The following is a 22,154-nucleotide window of genomic DNA, read 5'->3' on the forward strand; positions in this document are numbered from 1 at the left end:
CTTCCTGTATTCCAAACTTCTGGGCTAATAACCACTTATCAGAGAGTGCATACCGTGTTTGTTCTTAAAAATATGGAACGCTTCACGAATTTGCGTGTCATCCTTGCGCAGGCGCCATGCTAATCTTCTCTGTATCGTTCCAATTTTAGTATATGTGCTGCCGAAGCGAGCACTCCATTCTAGTTTTTAAGTCCTTCTCTTTTGCTTGTAGACTGTGACTCTTTTTACTACTGATCAGTCTAGTTTCATTCTTCCTCCATCTTTTGTACCTCTTCCCTAAGTTTGGAATGGCTAGTCTTATTTTTCCTTCACAGACACATGCCCCACTTTCCATATCTTTGCTCCTTTTGCTGCCTGCATTTAATAGCACTTTGTCCTTGACTACAACAGACTTAAAGCTATAAACATTTTTCTCCTCAAGATTTTTTCTTTCAGTCTTTTTCTCTCAGTCAGCTCTCAAGTGAAGAGGCACAGATCAAGTGAGTAGAGTGGAAAGTCATCCAATGGAATCATTTGGGTTGGGTGTACTACTTGCTCTCCCATGTTGTCTTGGAAAACAAGGTCATTTACCTTGAACTTTTGTTTTCACCTGTAAAACAAGTAAGGAATAATATGCATTAGCTTTCTATTTGCTGCTCTAAGTTACTACAGATCTACTGGCTTAGAACAATACTAATCTTGATACATTGGCCTATATGGAGAATCCAGGAAACCTCCATCTCATCATGCTTAGTCACATATGCCAGCATGTCTTACTGTGTAAGCTAAAATGTATGAAGGTTAGGATATTGATGTCTTTGGAGCTGTTATCCCTTCTGTAGTAGAATCTAGAAGGTTCTTTGGTTTGTTTTGTTTTTTTTCCCCAAGACAGGGTCTCACTATGTAGCCCTGGCTATCCTGAAACTCACAGAGATCTACTTACCTCTGCCTCTCAAGTGCTGGAATTAAAGTCATATGCCCTAGACTCCTGGCCCTAGAAGATTCTTAATACAAATCTAAAGATACCTTTCAACTTAAAGAGTTTAACTCATTGGGCTGGAGATATGGGACAGTGGTTAAAAGCATGGATGTTCTTCTAGAGGACTAAAGTTCAATTCCTAGCACCCACAAAGTGGCTTACATCAAGTTGTAAGTCCAGTTGTAGGGGTTCTGACTCACTCTGAGAAGATTAGGCATGCACCTGGTACACAGGCGAACATGCTAGCAAATGACTCATATACATAAAAATGAACAAACAAATATTAAAGGGGGGACATTTACACATACAGTGCTAGGCTTATAACTTAGTAAGTTATCTATGAGAATTTCCTCTTTCCACATTGTTCTTGGGCTCTGGAGTCTATGGTATCTGACACTATTCTTTGGAGAATCTTGAACAAATGTCTGCTTGTCTCAGATAGGGAATCAAGAACAGACCAAAGTACAGATGCCACCTAGGTACATGTTGACAAACCATTGAGTTTTGGGGGGTCACTTACAGGAGTATGGATTAAGAGCTATGTACAGGAACAGGAATAATTTTAAAGACAGCTGCATTTCCAAAGCCCACTCTAACATGGATGATGGCTGACAAGAGCTGGAACACACTCTTTGACTTGTAGGTAACTCACCAGGTCAGAGGGTATCTCTGACAGGCCACTTAGCTAGTCTGGGGACTCTTAGGGGTAGCTTGATGGGTCCATTCTGCTAGGCAACATAGTTGGTCTCTGTGTCCTTGGTAATCTTTATGACTTTATGTAAGCTTAGAGAGGGAGGTGCCTTCCTGAGACTCTAAATTTTACTTCTTGAATCTTAATGATCTTTTATTTTAAAGATCTATTTAATGTCTACATATGTTTTGCTTGCATGTATGTGCACCATGTCTATGCCCATAGAGGTCAGAAGATGATGTTGATCCCCAGGAATAGGTGTTAAAGATGATGGTGTGCTGTCAAGTGGATACTGGGAATTAAATACTGGTCCTATGTAAGAGCAATAAGTAGCCTAACCACTGAGCCACCTCTCTAGCCCTAGAACTTCTGAGTTTTAATGAGCTTCCCTTTAGAACTTACTGGATCTTAAAGAACATGTGAGAAAATTGCTACAGAATAGCCTGATATGTCAGTCTAGAATTTTAAACATAGACCTTGGGATTTCTATGCTTTTCAAGCTTAGAATATGAGAAAACAAGCTGGCGCTCCTTTACCTAGTTTCTGTTTTGTGATGTGTAACAGATTTTGAAAAGACTTCAAAGAATGTCATCTATTTAGTAACCATTTATAATCTTAAAATAGCCTGCTAATTATACTGATGATTTGCCACATTTCCAGTTCTCTCATAAAGTCCTGAATATGTCTCTAGGCCCTCATGCATAAGTTAATGTGACCTTAAGACCTAGAAGGCCTATTAATAGGTCTAACCTATTATCCTGGTTAGTTTTTGGGTTTTTGTTTGGGTTTTTGGTTTTTTTGGTTTGTTTGGATTTTTAACAATTGCTTAGTGTTAGATTTAATGATATTTTGTAGTAATTTAGATTGGCATTTATATAAGATGCATTCTCTCCCTTTTACCAGGTGGCTTCCACCTTGGACAACTATTACTTTGAAGGCTGAGAGAAAGTAGCTAATATATATTTATAGGGACTAAAATCATGGCTCAATCTGTAAAATGCTTGCTGTGCGAACATGAGGCCTTAAATTCAATCTCCTGCACCAAGTAAAAACCAAGCACAGTGGTATACACCTGTAAACCTAGCATTGGACAGGCAGAGACAGGAGAATCTCTGAGACGTATTAGCCAACCATTCTAGCCCGATCAGAAAGCTCCAGGTTCATTTAAAGACCCTGTCTCAAAAAAATAAGGGAAATTGAGAAGACATCTGACATCAACCCCTAGGCTCCACATACCTACATAAATCTGCATACACATGAATATATGTGTATACAGTACATACATATTTTTATTTCATTTTATTCTATGGGTATGGATGTTATGTTTGAATAAATCTGTATAGCAGCATATGCAGGGCTGGTGCTTATGGAGGCCAGAAGAGGGCATCAGATCCTTTGGGACTGGAATCATAGACAGTTGTGAGCCATCATGTGCATGCTCGGAATTGAAACCTGGGTCCTCTGGAAGAGCAGTCAGTGCTCTTAACTGTTGAGTCATTTCTCCACCCCTTTATAATATCTATTTCCAGGGGGTTTTATTGTGTTCTCTTCAGTGTTCAGTTCACTGTAATGAATTGAAATTCCCTGTGGATTAAAAAACTGTTCTCTGCCATAAAGTTTGAAGTTTTGAAGTGTTTTTTGCTTAATAAACAATAAGAAATGCATGAAGTGGGTCAAAACAGTCTGTGACCGGCCTGTTGATATTTTCTTTCCATTTTGTTTCTTAGATGCACCCACTAGGCCTATGTAATAACAATGATGAAGAGGACTTGTATGAATATGGCTGGGTAGGAGTGGTGAAGCTCGAACAGCCAGAATTGGACCCCAAACCATGTCTCACTGTCCTGGGCAAGGTAAGCACCAGGTCTTCTTTGTCACTGCCATTGTGGTTGGCGTTTTCCACTTAAGCATTTTCCTGAGTTTCAAATAGCAGATTCTGAAGAAGAGCCATGCTGGCATAGCACTCCTTCTGAAGCTGTGTGAGCAGACATAGCTCACACAACATGGAGCTCATGCGTTCTGGCCCTGTAGGAGGCTCCAGCCTCAGAGTCTGTTGTATACCTGCCTACTATATGGCCTTGGACAAGTTGTTTTCCCTGGGAGTCTCAACTACTTATCTGAAATGGTTTAATATTAGAAATCCATAATACTTTACCTTAAATACCTTTGGGGCCAGAGGTTTTAGACCTGAGATTGGGGGTGGGGGTGCTTTAGGAAGTATTATGATGTATATATTTTCTGTAAGTAACCCTGGGGACCTGGGACCATACTCAATAATCATACATGTTCCTATATGTGTAGCAAACGATATGGATAGTCACATCAAGTGGGATAACTGAAGCCTAAACAGCCTCCTCTTAGCCCACAGCTGCATTATCTCCAAATTCATTAATTTTTGCTGTAATGTATGTTATGGAAAAACTCTTGCTATTTAGAGCTTCCTTGGTTTCAGAATAGCAGACAGCAGTTATGGCCCTGCATTAGAACTTACTTCACAAGTGACAAGGAGGTGAGTTGAGATCTAATGCCAGGTGCCTCATGTGTCACTATTGGCTGTTGGCACACCATTTAGAGGCACTAGCAAACAAAACATGCTTTTTAGGTGCTAGAGGTTAATATAACTTCTGATTGTAGTATACGATAGAAATAAATTCACTTTGGAAATCCATCCATCAGGAATTCTTAACATGATGGGTCATAACCTGTTTTAAAGTGAATCATTTTTGTGAAAGTAATTTGAAGTTTTGGTTGGAAGAAAGATAGCCCCCCTATTTATGGTCCCTAATGCTACAGATCTGTGTACTGTGGAAGACAAGTACAGCCTATTCCTGGAAGCTGGGGCTTTCTTGTATATCCAGGCAAGAGGAAAAGTGATATTGGTACAGAGAGCTGTCACAAAACCTAGAGAATCTTCTGCCAACTACTCCTAAAGGTCTTTGGTCATGGAGATCCTCATGAGCCTAATTTGTTTGTGGTTTTTATCCCTTTTGAGAAACTGCATGACTCTTGTCAAGTTTTCCTGCCCTTTCATTGGGTGAGAAACCTGGCAGGAATTACAGCCTGTTTGGTTTATGGTTCACTAAGTTGAGTAAAGGTGTTTGAGGTGGATCAGCGTTGATATCTCATCGTTTTCAGTTGACCAAAGTGTCCTAATGACTGTTAGGAGAGCAGTAACCCTCCTGAGAGTATGATAGTATTTTCCTAGGGGAAACGCTGGCTACATCCAAACAGCAGGAACAGTGCTCTCCTTATAGGTGTCTTGTAGGCCATTTGCCTCTAGGTTAAGCTGCTGCTGCTCTATACTCAGCTTATTGGCTTTATTGTTCTCCCTTCCCCCCAACTCAAGGCCCAGTGGGGATCCATCTCTTGTGTCTATAAATGGTTTGGAACAGGGTCCCACAGTGTAACCCTTATTGTCCTTTGATGGTTAGTGATGGGTACTTGTTGAAGTCTCTCAGAACCAAACTGTTTCCTCCACTGCCTGAACCAAGTACACTGTGGTTTACTTGGTGAGTTTCATATGGTTTGGCCTGCCAGTCTGTGAAGCCAGCGGAATGGAAACCTTAGATATATATTGAATTACTGAGCACTTTTTGTGTTTACTCATCAGGAAATAGTTATTGAATGTGTGTGGCTCCACCCGCCTAAGAGCAGTTTATTTCTGTTGGGAAAGGATGAGACTAGGGCATGGTACAAGGCAGCGCACATTTGCTGTTGTTGTCTGTCTTAAAAGTTGACACCTGAGTAAAGTCATTAGTAAAGATGCCTGAACCAAAGTAAAATGGTTTCCCTTTTGCTTTAAATGTAGGTTAGTAGTGGAGGTATGATGAATCAGAACAATCTCATCTTCCACCTCCTCCTTCCTGTTCACAACTTTAATTTCATTGACTTTGCCAACTCTGTTTTCTACTTTCCTGGGCTCCCAAGAGTAGAAACAAAAAGAGTCTGGTGGGGGAAGGCACAGTGACTCTCCCAGCAGCTCAGCATGCCAGTCCCCTGCAGGCAGTATAGTTTTCCTTCTATTTCTGACTTTCAGTGGCTATAGCAAAGATTGATTGGCAAGGAGAAGCACAAAGGCAAAGGAATTGGGCTGGGAACGTAGCTTGGTGACAGAACTCCTGCTTAGCATGTGAGGCCCTGGGTTCCATCGCTAGCACTGAAATGAAGAAGAAATTAAAAGGCATAGGAAGAAACTCAGCCGGCCCAGTGTGCAAGTGGGAATGGATGAACTGCTGTGAGTGTACGTTGAAACTTGTCTCTGTTGCCACAGAAAAGCCTATGGGAAACTAGGAGGGCTAGACACAGTCCCCTCCAACCCTACCCTACCCTGCCAGCTCACAGAAAATCATAAGCTGAAACCCCCAAAATTTTGAAAAAATAAATGCCTCTCTAAGAGTCCAAATCTAGTTTTATCTTAAAAGCAAGAGACATAAATTCATCACCTTGATGTATTACCAAGGGCTTTTGAATTCAACACTTTAAAGCTCATAAGAGAAAAATAATTTATGATCATATCCTTTTAATATTTTCTATTCTGTAAAGGTACTGACAAAATCAACTAGGTAAGTAGAGTTGGGGGAACTCTTAACCACAGGGAAGAAGTGGGCCAGGATGCCCCTCAGGCCTCACTTCAGGCCAGGCTCAGGCAGATCTCTGCAGCAATTTCTCTTTTACTTAGTGTGAAGATGATGTTCTGGGGCCTTGCTGTCTGAAATTCTGAGCTTCTGGATCAAGGTTAGGATCTTCCCTAATGCCCTCATTATAGAACTTAACCCGGTGACAGTAAAACAGTAGAATTGACATTTGGGGGGCAGCTTACTTTGAAGAATCCTAAATCATTGCGAAAGTGCAAGAGACTGTATGCCTTGGGCATGTCATCCCTTCAGTTTCATAGTGTTTATTAAGAATCTTACAGGGCTGCAAAGAACTTAAAAGATTAATTTTAATTTGGTTATTATGACCCTTCAAATTCATGGAGACTCTCATGATGTTTCTAGCAGAATTCACTTGGACTGAATTCTGAAATTCCAGGCTGGATAAGCCCCAAACCCCAGATAGACAATTCTGTGCTAGTGTTTTGAAATGCAGTAAATCCAGCAGGCCTGGACCTGCCTCTGTCCATGCTTCAGAAGATGCTGTGGGGAAATGTACAGTCATTTACAGGATTTTATGTTAGAATACCTTGCTGAGTGACCTTAGAAAGGCAGCTTTAGTTCTTGGTGCCTTGCTCCTTTGTGAAGCACTGCCTCTCTGATTGCTGTAGGGCTATGAGATGTTAGCGGAACACTTAGCTCAGAAGCTGGCTTATGTACCCACCCTGAACACTGTGAGGAGCTGTGGTTGCCTTTGCTTGTTACACTGACATCTTGTCCACACTCCCATGTTATGGTAAGGAAACTGAGTCCTAGTAAGGTTCTCCACACAATCTGAGATCACAGGGCTCCCAAGACCCTGTAGCTGAAACAGAACTGTTCTGTACTTCACCAATGTTGAATTCTTATCTTGGTCAGTCTTTCTAGATAATAAACACTAGCTGCTTTCAGTATCAACTGGGTGTGGTCAGAACTGTTGCTTCTACATGGTAGAATCACAGTTCTCCCACAGATAGGGCATTTGCTCTGATGGTTGAACTGTGTCATAGAACCCACATCTGGTACTGCCACTCCACACCACATCAGCAGCCCCTTCTCCATATCTCTTTATAGACCTGTTTTATCTCCCTGCCCCTACCTACTCAGGAGATACAACCTCCATATTCCTGATTTTGAGTCTAAAAAGATTCTAGGAAAGGGATTCATTGGCCCGTCTCAAATCAGGCATTCTTCTTTAGGCTGATCAGTTGTGTAATGGGGCTGAAGACACTAAGAAACTAAGCCTGTCTCACCTTATCATGTGTGAGGGTAGGAAGAAAATGTGTTCTTCAGAATGGAGTAGGGGCTGGAGTAGTACTGAGCTGCTATCCCTAAGTAGGCCCCTGTAGTTGCTAGGTCAAGAATGCTATCACAAGCTAGTGGGTGATGTTATCAGTTTATCCCAGGTCACTTGAAGTGGGTGGGTCTATTGAGAGAAGACTCTTGGGTCATGTGTGTTGACTGAAGGGATGCCAGCCAAAATGGACTGTGAAAGCATGAGATGGGGAAGAACCAAGCAAAGCAAAAGGAATCAGAGCTTCTTGAGAGGCGTGGGAAGTTGCTGAGGAACGGAGCTTACATGTTGAGGGAATTTGATCTCAAAGGTGCTATTGAAGAATTCTAATAGAATGACATAATTTGCCTTTGGCAATAGCATCCAGGCTGCACAGAGAATATAAGGTACCCTTTTGCTGCAGTCTCTAAGGGAACTGTATAGGCCCAAACATCAACCATTTTTAGTCAAGGGAGTTAGTGAGGAGTTCATTATGTTTGCCTCTGTCCTGGTCAGTTTTCACACATAGACATACAGTGCAGAGACTGAAGAGTCCACAGAGTGACAGGGAAGAAACCTGCTGCATCATGAGCAGAGGAACTGCTCTAAAAACTGGCCCTTTTGATGAACTACAGTGAAGCTAAGGGTAAAGGTTGATAGAGAACTGCACCCTGTGCTAAGGTTGCTTTTCTGCCCCCTTTTCCAGATCAGAGTCTCAGAAATGTCATTGCAAAGTAAAAGTTTCCTTTCTGTTGCTACGATAAAACACTGGCAAAAACCAGCTTGGAGAGAAAAGGGACACACACACACACACACACACACACACACACACACACACACAAATCTTCCATTGGTTATGTTTCTCTAGTGAACTTTGACTCATGCCTGGTGACCAAGATGATCTGAAGTCAGGGCCAAGGGATGTTTTCCTATTAATCCAAGTTTAAACTCCAGTTTTAACTGTTTGATTTCCATATACTGGAATTGAAGTTAGCTAGCTGCTCCCCACAACCCTCATGCTAGATAAGCACTCAACCACCAAGCTCTAGTCTAACTCCCAGTTTCAGCAGTCCCAGGCTCTGACCCCTGCAGTCACTCAGCCCTCTACATGTTCCAACCTCCCTAAATTGGAGCAAGATCTAAAGGAGAGTGACCAACATCTATTGTTGGTCATTGTTCCTAGCACAGATGGATATACTCAACAAAGTGGCTTTTATTGTCCACATTCTCTTCCTCTCCTTACCTCATTATCCTTTATTTATTTATTTATTTATTTATTTATTTATTTATTTATTTATGGTTTTCCGAGGCAGGGTTTCTCTGTGTAGCCCTGGCTGTCCTGGAACTCACTCTGTAGACCAGGCTGGCCTCAAACTCAGAAATCCACTTGCCTCTGCCTCCCAAGTGCTGGGATCAAAGGCATGCGCCACCACAGCCCGGCTTCCTATTTCTTTTAGCATCCCAAAGTTGTATTACTTTTATAGTGAAATCTAGAAATACAGAAGAGTGAAATAATTGCTGGTTGCCAGACTCTGGAATATAGGAACAGGAAAGCTTTTTTTGTTTTGTTTTGTTTTGTTTTTGTTTTGTTTTTTAAACTAGGTGTAGAATTTCAGTTTGGAAGGATGAAAAGATTTTAGAGGTTATTGATAGCCATGATTGACAATATTTCATTCTGATGACCTGTGCACTTAATAATTAAAATGATAAATTCCGTATTATGTATTTTACCCAAATAAAATATAGTATTTCTTAAATCATTTTGCAGTATATAGACTATGGTGGTAGGTATAAATAATTATAATAAAATGGGTTGATTTATGTCTGAAATCCCAGCACTTGAGAAATCAACAGGATCATCGTGAGTTTGAGGTCAGCACAGACTACATAAAGTATTTGTCAGATAAAAGTAAGGAAAGGACTGGAGCAATGATTCAACAGTTAAGAGTATCTGTTGTTCTATAAGATCCAGGTTCAGTTCCCAGCACCCACGTGGCAGCTCACAAATGTCTGTAATTCCAGTTCCAGGGGATTCCGTGCTCTCTTCAGACATCCTCAAGTATCAGATGCACACTTGGTGCACAGACATGCAGGCAGAATGCTTATACACACACAAATTAAAAACAACTTAAAAAAAAATAGAAGGTAAAGAATAATTTGACCTCAAATACTCATATCAATAGAAAGCCCTCTTTTATTATGACATGCAAACATCCGTTAGTTACTTTTGGGAAGCTAACTCTTCTGTCATTCCCTTCTGTGCCTCATTGTTCTCAGTACATGACACTTTTATTCTATACTTTTTTTTTGTTTGGTTGGTTGGGTTTTTTTGAGACAGGGTTTCTCTGAGTAGCCCTGGCTGTCCTGGAACTCACTCTGTAGACCAGGCTGGCTTCCAACTCAGAAATCCACCTGCCTCTGCCTCCCAAGTGCTGGGATTAAAGGCATGTGCTACCACCGCCCGGCTTATTCTATATTTTTATCTTATACTTTCATTGCATTTTGCACATTGAGACATATGTATGCAGAACCCAAGCCATGAAGACAAATAGCCTGTATATGAATGGTAATTCTACTCAGCAAAAGCCAGGTGACTTTAAGCCATTTAGTGTCAAGTGCCTTGAATTCTGCAAGTCTCCTTCTATAAAGAGTTGTGATGGACTGGCAAGATAGTTCAGTTAACTGCACAAGTCTAATAACCTAAGTTTGTTCTTCTAAGCCCATAGTGAGAGGAGAGAACTAACTAAAAGTTATCCTTCCAGCCTCTACTCTCACATACATGTACATATACATACACATGCGAGTATGTCAAATTCATAGAAATTCAAGTTTCCTTCTGTCTTTAAACTTACTTCTCCTGAGCAAATGGGAGTCCTTTCCTAAAATGAGTTTCTTATTGGGTAGGAAGTTTGGAAGACTGTACAGATTTATTTTAAGGAACATATGGGTAAATATGTCCCATATTTGGCTAAAAAAGCAAGAAAGGAATTTGGTAAAAGAAATCAGACCAGGGGGAAAAGATTGGCTTGATATGAATGGAAAAATTTAGGAAATACCACTTTGTTTTTGAGGTCATGAGGCTGGTCTGAAAGTCAGACCTTTTAAGTGATGCTTTTCATTTACACTCAAATCTTCCATAAAGCTCTTGATTAAAAGACTGTATTAAACAAGAATATGTTGTTGTTTTTAAAACAAAAGCCCAACTGTTCGATTTTACCAAATGAAGACTCAGAGGCCAGACACTGTGATGAAAGCCTGCTAACTCAGAGAGGCAAAGAAAACACCAAGCTGAGCTTCCTAATCCACTGAAGTCCTAGAAGGAAAAGGCTCCTCTTTCTCCATGCTGTCTAAATTCCGTCAATGTCTTCCTTTTTCTTTTAATTCCCTCTCAGCCAGTTACTTGCTCCTCCTCTTGACCTACCCTTGACTTTATTTAGCTTTTGTTTACAGAAAACTCTTGGTTTAAAGGTGTATGCTAGGGCTAAGCCACTTCACAACAAGGTTTTTCCAGTTCACAGCCTTTGGTTCACAGTGCGATCAAATATCTCACGTGTGTGTGTGTGTGTGTGTGTGTGTGTGTGTGTGTGTGTGTGTGTGTGTGTGTAAAATCAGATACATCATTAGCTATAAAAGACTGAAACCAACTGGGAGGTTTAAAGGTGTTTTGAAGACCCAATAAGTGAACAGAGCAAATTCTGTGACTGCTAACCAAGGGATATAGGCAGCTTGCCCCCTCCAGGACTCAAGGAACGCTGCTTCTGTCTTGGTAGTCCTTAGCATTGCCCCCAGCCATTGATCCACTTTCACTAGAGCTGAAGTCAAGCTGTTGTAGAACACAAGAGATGGTAGCAAGGCTGTCCAAATGCTCATCAAAGGTAGCTCCTGAGTTTGTGTACTTTGAGAAGTTAGGACTTCAATGTATTAAGTCTTCATACTATATAAAGTGCAGCTACCAGGTCAGTAGTTCAGAACCTTACATGTAGACAAGCCCACAGTCCCATCTGCTCTTCATTAACACATCTGGTTTTGCATATGCATTAACTTGCTTAAGCATCAGTTTCTAGCTATGGTGAAAGGTGATATGAGAGCTTCCCCGACAGCTACCAAGGCCATGGAAATTATAGACATTTCTAACCTAAACACACACACACACACACACACACACACACACACACACACACACACACACACACAAACTGTACTTGAATAGCATAGGAGTAAAATTCTGCTATACTCCTCACATAGGCATAGGATCACCTGGAGACAAAGTAGGGGAACTTGTCTGCTGGCCTTGGTCACAAGACCTCAGATTCCTGTCACAAATCTTTTCATTGTTTTACTTCGTTCTTCCTTTCTAAAGATACTAACTTAAACAAACGGGCACATGCATGTAGTTCCTGGGAACTATTCTGTTATGTAATATTATTTCCCAAATCTAGTTATAAAACAATAAAAGGGGACAATGAGAGGGCCCAGCAGGTAAAAGAGCCTGCCTAAAAACCTGAGTTCAACCTCTGGGACCTACATGGTGGAAAGCGGACCCATGCTTCCTACAAGGTATCTTCTGACCTACACACATATGCACACACTCATACATATATACACACACATACATACATACATACATACATACATACACACACACACACACTTGTGCACGCACACGCACACACGGCATGCCCATGCCCAACCTCACTCTCCCCAAAATAAATAAATAAATATAATAAAATACATTTTTCATTTAAATACTTTATTAGTTTCTATAAGCCAGCCCATGTAGGTGAGACTTTACATATTTAATACAGTATGTTGTTTCTTTAAAAAAATATTTAAGTAATAAAACTATAAACATATTTCAGTTACCGTAACCATTGTTAAAACCAATAGATTTTAGTCATCCTGAAAAACTGCTATTTCTTGTGCTAATTAAAGAAATTGGCTTACTCTCTTCAGTATAACCTGTTGCTCTAGTTTTTCACGTTTACCCATACTCTTAGTGAAAAATGGATCATGCAAAGAACCTGTTGTCTTCATTCCTAGCCTCACCTGTGTGTGTATGTGTGTGTGTGTGTGTACGTGTGTGTGTGTATGCCTGCCATATCATGTGTGTAGTGTCAGAGGATATTTTCTGGTGTCCTGTACTTTCCCTCTGAGCCATCTCCCAACTATTGATTTTTTTAAAAATAAAAATTTGGATTACTATTTAAAGGCTAAAAGTTTTCAGCTTTATCATCTATTTATGAACAACTGATTCATTTGTAAAAAATCAGATTTCTCTCTCCTTTTGAAAATGTATTTATGTATATGAGTGCTCTATTTCCATGCATTCCTGCATGACAGAAGAGAACGTGAGATCCATTATAGATGGCTGTGAGCCACCTTGTAGTTGCTGGGAATTGAACTCAGGTCCTCTGGAAGAGCAGCCAGTGCTTTTAACCACTGAGCCATCTCTCTACCCCTACCCACTCCCTCTCTTTTTTTAATGTCACTTGAAATCTCAGGTTTTGTTGCTTCTTTTGTTTTTAAAACTTCTTTGGTTTTGTGTTGTTTTTTTTTTTTTAAGATTTATTTTTATTGTATGTGTATAACTGTTTGCCTAAATGTATATCTGTGCACCATGTGAATGATGAGTGCCCATGGAGACCAGAAGAGGGTGTTGGATCCACTGGAACTAGAGTTAGAGACAATTGTTAATTACCATTTGTTGGTGACCTTTTAGGGTCATTACATAGTACCCTTCTCACACACACTTGGCTTTTGGAGCATGATTACTTGGCTGTGTGAAGCTTTGGCTGGAGGAAGCCTCTCTATACCTGCCACTTTTCATTTGTTAATTTCAGGAGTCTTCTTTTCTACAGATTATTCCAATGGCTATGGGAGTGCTGGTCACTGGCTTCAACAGAGGTGTCATCTGGATCTCCTAGGTACAAGCTAAATCATATTGTGTCCTCAGACCAGAAAAGCTTCTGTTATATCCCCATAAACGCCACTAAATATGTTACCAAAAATTTTTAAGTTGTTTCTTTGTGTTTGTCAGATGATACTGAAGAAATCTTGGCCTCATCTTAGAATTATTAGTCTCAATATTAAAAGAATTTAACAATAGACTCAAGTGGTAGTGCAAGGACAATTTTAAATTTAAAAGAAAAACCCAAGGCAGGAAAGTTGTAAATTATAGAAGCCGCCTAAAGAAGAAAAATAAAGACATGCCATTTGAGTTAAGCCGGCATAGAGTTAGGCCACATGATTGACATGCAGGATGGGGGATTTAGAGAATGAGTAATGAAACCCAAAGTATCAGAGGGGGAAAAATTGTCTCTGACAGCCAAAGAGAAACACAGATGAGAAGAAAAAGGAATGGTCAGGCATCTGAATCTGGTCTTAGAAAGGGAGGCAAACCTCATAGCAGTCCTGGAACTCACTTTGAGGACCAGTCTGGCCTTGAACTCAGAGATACAGAAATCTGGGATTAAAGGCAAGCCCCACTGCTTAAAAAGAAAGGGACTACTACTCCAATCAGTGTGTCTGGATAGGGCAAACTTTATTTCTGATTAAGAGAATGTGCTCAGAAGGGCAAATACAGAGGCAGGAAATATATTGGTGTTTGGTTTGGCTGGTTGGTTGGTTGGTTGGTTTGGTTTTTCAAGACAGGGTTTCTCTGTCACTTTGCCTGTCCTTGAACTCACTCTGTAGACCAGGCTGGTCGGAAATTCCCAGAGAACCACCTGCCTCTGCATTGGGTTTTTATTCTAACTTTGGTGACTGTCTTTTCCCCATTGGCTGGGTTCCAACTTCACAAGCTTATTCAATTGGCTAGTCTGAAAAGAATTGGCACAGAGGAAGTGAAGGAGGAGGAAAGGGACCACCAAAGAGAAAAGGGTCGCAGCTCCAGGCCATCACATTTCTAGAACTGAGCTGTGGCCTTTGCATAAAGAAAGGCTTTTCCGGGTGGAGAGGATTAAAACATTTGTATGAAAGTCTTATTTGGTGGGGAAGATAAAAAAGACTTTAATTCTTTGTCCCAAACACAAATTTTATAGTTGAAATGACTCATTTGATTCTCTCTCTCCCCCCTCTTTCTTTCCTTCTCTTCCTTCCTCCCTCCCTCCCTCCCTTCCTTCCTCCCTTCCTTCCTTCCCTTCTTTCTTTTGTTCTTCCTTCCTTCCTTCCTTCCTTCCTTCCTTCCTTCCTTCCTTCCTTTCTTTCTTTCTTTCTTTCTTTCTTTCTTTCTTTCTTTCTTTCTTTCTTCCTCCCTCCTCTCCCTCTTTGAGACAGGGTGTCTATTATGTAGCCCTGGTGATTGCGCATATGTGTGTGCTTGATAGCAGATACATGCCACCATGGCACAATGTCAGAAAACAATGCTTTTAAGAGTCGGTTTTCTCCTACCATGTTGGTACTGGGGATTAAGCTCATGTCCCAGGCTTTGCAGCAAGCACATTTACCCAGTGAGCCATCTTAAAGTGATTTCCAGCCTTCTATGTACCCCAGTCTTCAATATATATATTGAGCCTTTTAGATAGCTTAGCAGCCTGGGACACTTGCCACCAAGACTGCTGACCTTACTTAGTTCAGTCCTCGGAACCCACATGGTAGGGAAGAACTGACTCCTACAAGTTGTCTTTTGACTTTAATATGAGCACCCTGATACATGTGTACCCCCCACACATAACCCAGTAAATAAATGCAGTAAAAAATAATAGTGTTATATTAAAATTCATATGTACTAAAATAGTAAATTATAGAATTCATGATAATATCCTGTATTTACTATCAAATCTGGATGTCTTTTTGGCATGATGTTATGCTACTGTGATTTTTTTTGTTTTGTTTTAAAGCGTTCATTTTGGGGAATGGAGTGATAGTTCAGCAGCTAAGAGCTCATATTGCTTTTACTGAGGACATGAATTCTATCTCCCAAACCCTCTTTTGAACTCTTAGGATCCCTGTACTTCCTATAATTTTTAAAGCTGGAAAACTCAGGAAACTGCCAAAAAAAGAAAAGAAAGCACTCATTTCTTGAGCTAGGTGAACTATGCTTGTGAGTACATTTAAAGTAATTGATAAAGTGGGTGCCTGCTTGTGCTTTTTTTCCCTAGAACAAGGAGTCTTGATTAATCTCCATCTACCATCTAATATATCACATCTGTGCACCAGAGTGTCAGTATGGAAGTTACTTTCAGAATCTCTGCTCATTGTCATCATTTCTATATTTAATGGTTTGGTTTTTTCCCCCCTGGGGGTGAGGGGCTTATTTTGCTTAAAATATAGGATGTCACATAGGCCAACCTGGCTTTAGAGAATAACTGAGGGCAACCTTTGACGTCTCATCTTCCTGCCTCTACCTCCCAAATGCTGGTTTATAGGCATGTGGTCACCATATCTGGTTTTACACTGTGATAGGCAATTAAGTCCCACAATTTTTACGTATTGTGCTGGTACTTACGCATCTGAATGATATTCCCTAGCTACCACACTGAAGTTTTATTCCACTATGCTGCAAGAACAGCAAGTGTTCTTAACAACCTTAACCAACTCCCCAGCTCTCCCTATGGATATTCCTGAATAATATTCCATTGTATGGGAATTACCAGTTGCTTCTATTTGTTATGAACATTACTACTGTGAACATTTTCAAGCAAGTTTTTTGTTTGGTTTGGTTTGGTTTTTGTTTTCTTTTGTTTTTTTAGATAGGGTTTTTCTCTATTAGCCCTGGTTGTCCTGGAAGTCACTCTGTAGACCTGGCTGGCCTGCCTCTATCTCCCGAGTGCTAAGATTAAAGACATATTCCACCACCCTAGTGGTACAGATTTTTACACACACACACACAAGTTGGTTTTCATATATTTTTAGGAACTGTCAAACTTTTTAAATGGCAGTACCTGGGACTTGCTTAGTTAGTGTGCAAAAGTTCTTAGGTTTAATCCCCAATATTACAAAGAAGTGAGGATATATAAACAATTCCCACCACTGATGAGGGGTGTGTGTGTGTGTGTGTGTGTGTGTGTGTGTGTGTGTGTGTGTGTGTGTACTTCACTGCTCTTCCGTTTTTCTAGTAAAGGTTCTGCGTTATCTGCACCCTCCTTGACTTCGGTTATTGCCATCCTGCCTGCTGTGGATTTTGATTTGCTTTTTTTTTCAGTGGCTTGCTATGTTGAACATCTTTTCCTAGGCTAACTAGTAATTTGTTTTGTTTTGTTTTTGTGTTGTTGTTGTTGTTGTTGTTGTTGGAGGAGGAGACAGAGACTCAGAATATACTTCTGGCTGGCCTAGAATTAACTATGTTGACCAGCTGGTCTTGAACTCACAGAGATCTACTTGCTTCTGCTTCTGGAGTGCTAGGATTTACAGGTGTGTGCTACTGTGTTAGGATCATTAACAAGTATTTCTTCCTACTCCATGGGTTTTCTTGTCATGTCACTTTCTTGATGAAGTCCTTTTGCAATGCAAAACTATTTTATTTTGATAAAATCTAGGTCACCACTTCTTTGGTTCTTTGTATTTTGATCTTCTGTCTCGGTAATCATTACCTTGATGAGATCTACTAGTTATTTCTGTGGTATTTTATTATAGACATATATTTGAGGGCCTTCTGGAATTCCTACAAAAGTTTCTTTCCTTTCTCCTAAAGCTTTTAAGTTAATAGAGAAACCAACAAGCATTGATCTGTCTGTATCACTAGTCCCTGTTCTAATCTGCTATTTAGAATCCCTTGATTCCACCTAGGCTATTTGACCATAGTATCCAGTAGTGGGAGGGTGGCAGGTGACCTAGACATGCAGTGGTCAGGTCCCTTCAGTTCGTAGTAACAGAATAGCTAGGTTATGAATATGGAAAGATGAGAGAGGCACCATCCAGAAGCCTGATTTTTAGGTTCATAATAATTCTAGAAAATACTTCCTAGAATCCCAGAAAGTCTTCATGACCGGATGCCCCTGCTGTCTAACCTTCAGACCTTATGTCCATGGGCTTAAAAGTACATTCCATCATTTGTAATAAGGGAAAACAGGACTGTCTACCTAAACAAAGGTAACAGAAGTGCTGCCAGAGAAAGGATGCTGGCTACTGAGAGCTGTCAGTAAGCCTCCCACAGCTGCTGTGCTTTTAGTGCTTTTGAAAAGAGAACAGCTCAAAAAAAGTTCTATTTTAGAATGTTCAAGATCAAAATGTTTTCAAAGTAGTTTTTCTCTCAAAGGTTTGCTGATGAACAGCAGACTGTAGATTATTTCCCTAACTGATGTCCAGGCTCTTCTCAGGAGGATTTGGGGCCTGAGAGCTAAAAGGGTAGGTAGGATCATTAGTTGGGATTCTGGAGAAGCATTAGTTGGGATTCTGGAGAACCTAAGATGAGTACCAACAGAGACCTTTTCATTGAGATCTACCCATCTCAGTGAAATGGCTTCATTGAGAATCAGTCTGTATGGAAGCCTGACTGTAGGCCACTCAACCTTGGCAAATGGGCTCATAGGCAGGCACACATAACAAAGAGAAATGGGCACACATAGTTTCTCTCTTACTAGACCTGTTTTCCCAAGTTCTTTTTTAAAAACTTCAGAAGACCACACACCCTCTCCCAATTCTATTTTATTTTTCAGCCGATTTGGGGTCTTTCCTATCATCTGAAATTCACCTAAAGTAAATTCAGCCTTTGTGGTTGCAGCATCCCTTTCTCCCTGGTACATGGTCCCCAATCTAATGTTACAAGGCAGTCAACTTTTGTAAAATAGTTAAAGTAGTAGTAGTAGTAGTAGTAGTAGTAGAAGAAGAAGAAGAAGAAGTAATAACAATAACAATAGCTGGTGAAATGGCTCAGTGGGTAAGAACACTGACTGCTCTTCCAAAGGTCCTGAGTTCAGATCCCAGCAACCACATGGTGGCTCACAACCATCCGTGATGAGATCTGACGCCCTCTTCTGGCGGGTCTGAAGACAGCTACAGTGTATTATGTCTGAACGAGCGGGGCAAGAGCAAGCAGAGGTCCTGAGTTCAATTCCCAGCATGATGGCTCACAGCCATATGTACAGCTACAGTCTATTCATACACATAAAATAAATCTTTAAAAAAAACAATAATAATTTAAAAATGCAGTTGACTATCACACAGACTTTTACTTGGCATAGAAACTGACTCTCTCCTAAAAGCCAAATAAAATCCATTTGATTTGCAAAAGGCTCAGCTGTAAAATCTGTTAGTTATTCATGTAACCCTGGGAACTACCAACCATCCCCAATTCACAGCCACACACTGAAGAGTCCAGGTTACCTACCAACCTCTTAAGTGACTGAATTATGCAAAATGGCATTTCTTACCAGCCTTCCTTTCTTCCTGACCCCCTCATGATATTGTTATTTTTGCTTAGATTGGACTGTCTTACACGAGTTAGAGAAAAAAAATAAGAAAATTGCCTGTTTTCTGCAATCCAGGTGTGTTTCAGAGATTTAGAGTTAAGAAGTCAAGTAAATATTTTGGCAGCCCAACAAAGAAAGAAAGGGAGAATGTACCTAACTGGCTTCTCAAATTGCAGGCCTGTCCAAACACTGCCTTTCTCAAGAGAAGCTGGTGTAATGAAGTCTGCCCTGCTCACCCTGCAGCTGGGCCAGTGGCTAAAGTGGACTTGTGCCTTTTTCTGGCACCTTCCCTGGTCTGGTGCTGAGCCAGATTTGATTTTGATTTCCTCTACTACAAGACAGAGATACTCTTATCTGTAAGCTGGGATCTTTCCTCCTTAACACACTCTAATCACATGGTTTTCTCTTCTTGCTTGGGGGCAAAAAGAAAAGCCAGCTTATTTTCTCTCCCTCTTTTAAGTTGGAACCCTGACAAAATTAAGCCCAAAATGTCACAAAGACTCTCAGATAACATGGAGACTTCAGTGTAACTTCATCCCAGGAAGAGGCAGACAGCTGTGAAAGGGAATCCAGAAGCACCATGTACAGGGCTGCTGGTCTCCAGGGCTCCAAGATCAGGGCACCAGAGCACACCCCAGGTGCCAATCTAGGTGGCTACCCCCTCCTACAATGCCTTCACTTAAGAACAGCCACCCATCCCAGAAGTAGGGAGTTCTGGCCTGCTAGTCCTGTCTTGCTGTGCTTTGTATCTCCTCTAAGGGAAAGACAGACATGAAAGCTGTCTCTTTCTCACCCTCCCCCAGTGGCTTCCACTGGATCACCTTGGCAGGGGCCTCATCCCACAGGAGGAGGGGGTGGAGTGTGGCTGCAGTGATGGTTCCTTTGATCACCTCCTGCTCGATCCAGGTCTGGCTGCCAGCAGGCCAACTAAAGGTCCGGCTATACTGACCTGATGAGGTGTTGAATAAAACCCAAGGGGCAGTAACTAGTGAGAAGAAAACCTTGGGAATGAAAAGAATCTCCCCACTTCCTATCAACCTGCACAGCTTCATAGACTGGATTTTTCTAAAAGGGAGCCTCTCAGTTCCTGCCAGCCAGACTACATATCCTTAGCCTTGGCTTTTTAGATCTTGTGTGTCCTGTGTATGTTTTGTGTTTGAATCCAGGCTGGCACTCCCTGGTTCTCAGGCTGGAACCCACTGTGCCTGTTTCCATGGTCACTGGGAAGCTCTTAACACCATGTGCTTCAAAGGGATCCTTTCTCCTCCCAGACTCCCTGCTGCCTGCCCTAGGGAGCACACAATGAGAGGCTCCTCTGCCAGGCCTCTGACCCTCCTGCCAGGAGGAAGACCTATCCTTTGCCAAGGAAGGCTGTGCTACTTCACAGTACTAGGAAGTGCTCCCAGTCCTTAGTGAGCCCCCTTGTAGATGTTTATAGTTTGTAGATTGGTGTTTTCCCTACATCTCTTTGTTTAGGAAATCATAGAAACTGAAGGAGAGTGCAGAGTCTAAGGTCCTTATCAGAGGTAGCAGTCTTCTGGGTGGGCAAGGGGAAAGAAAATGATGGGTTGGGGAAGATGTGGGAATGGAGACTAATGTTAGATATCCTTGGTCAGATTCCTGTCTTTTTTGGGCCAGCAGAGAATGAAGTTAAAAGATGGCTCTTGCTTTCTGTCCCTGGAGACTGACTAGGGAAGTGATGCCTGCTCACTCTTCCAGAGCCAGGCTTCCAGGTTTGACAGTTGCTTCAGAATGTAGGGAACAAGCTCTCCCAGCTGAAAGAAGATAAGAACTTATAGCTTAGAGATTTGGAAGGTGCTCCAAGCTGAGGCTGGAATAAATGGAGGGCTCCTGGTTTTAGATCCCAAGCCTGAACCCTAACTCTCAGAGCTGGCAGCTTGGTGTCTGTCTGAGCTTACTATACAGCAGAGGGCATATGGGCCAACTGTTTTCCAGGGATAGAAGGATTGCAATTCTTTATTTGGGCTTTTATCCTGGTGTTGCTTTCCTGATTCCTTGTCAGCCTTCAGAATACCTCTTTCTTGCCCTGTAGGTTTCCCTGTAGTGATAGGAATTTAGTTAACAGGTCACAGGTACTCTTTATATAACTAGAAGAGAATTCACTTTGATGGAGTTAACTGTATTTTCTACTTAAAACATCTTGGAAAGGTTTTTAGAACTTGGAATTCTGATGGTGATAAGTTTTGCTTACCCCAAAATCTATGTTCACTGCCTGGTTTTGGCAAACAGGGACCACAGGACTATCAACTCTTCCACTGATGCCCTTAGTCTGTTGTCAGAGTAGAATCTTTCCTAGAAAGCGAATACCTTATTAGTGCTTAAATATTTCAGAGGCTAGTAAGAGAAAGAAGCATCTTAAAGAACTAATTTTTAAAAAACTACTAGTTTCTTTCATGTAGATTATAGTTTCCTAAAAATCTATCCCTTTTCCTTTTTTTTTCTGACCTGCCCATACCAAATTTGTTAAGGAAAGAGATAAGAAGACTGAATGTCCAAAAATGTCATCCTAACCATTGCCAATTTGGTAGGCAAAGTATGTGCTCTAAACTGTGTTCTTAATCACTGGAGTTGGAGACCCTGTCATTTCAAAGTCCACAGCTTTGAATATTAGAGCACTGGTTGTGGAGTCCTGATGATGGTTTTGTAAATTACATGTTCTGAGCCAATTCTCCCAGATTCTTTGTCTAACCTTAGGCCTTCTTAGGTATCAGGTATATAACCTGAAGAGAGTGAGACATAAGTAGATAGATAGATAGATAGATAGATAGATAGATAGATAGATAGATAGATACTATATAGTATAGATATATGATTTTGTTTGTTTCTTCCCAATCTAAGCCCTTCTGACTGGGGGGAGGGGTTGTTTGTTTGTTTGTTGGGTTGTTTATTTGTTTTTTGAGAAAGGGTTTCTCTATAGTTCTGGCTATCCTGGAACTCACTCTGTAGACCAAGGTGGCCTCAATTCAGAGATCTGCCTGCTTCTTCCTCCCATGTTCTGAGATTAAAGGAATGCCCAGCAAGCCCTTCTAACTTTAAAGTTGAATGACTCTTATTCTTTGTGGTGTGAGGCCTCAGTCTTCAGTCCCTGTAGAAAGAGAGTGTACTTTTATGGTTTTTTGCTCGATTTCACTATTGATCATGTTCTTGTTTACCACGGACCGGGGTTTCTCGCGGGGTCCCTGTTCTGCGGGACACGGGATTCTGGCCAGGTGGGCACGGGATTCGGCTTTGA

General features: G+C 41.1%; 1 protein-coding gene and 1 non-coding gene across 2 annotated transcripts in view; one reads left to right on the top strand and one right to left on the bottom strand.

Annotated features, from left to right (window-relative positions):
* The window catches only part of Znrf3 (zinc and ring finger 3), a 159,889-nt gene that overhangs the window by 94,054 nt on the left and 43,681 nt on the right, over positions 1-22,154 (top strand). The window contains exon 2 of the mRNA XM_031339871.1: positions 3,377-3,502. Coding sequence (XP_031195731.1) covers positions 3,377-3,502 — 126 coding nt within the window. The remainder of the gene's footprint in view (positions 1-3,376; positions 3,503-22,154) is intronic.
* Positions 67-173, bottom strand: LOC116071550. Its single transcript, XR_004110961.1, has one exon. It is a non-coding gene; the product is annotated as a U6 spliceosomal RNA (small nuclear RNA).

The sequence above is a fragment of the Mastomys coucha genome, unplaced genomic scaffold (genome assembly GCF_008632895.1).
Source record: "Mastomys coucha isolate ucsf_1 unplaced genomic scaffold, UCSF_Mcou_1 pScaffold22, whole genome shotgun sequence".
NCBI lineage: Eukaryota > Metazoa > Chordata > Mammalia > Rodentia > Muridae > Mastomys > Mastomys coucha.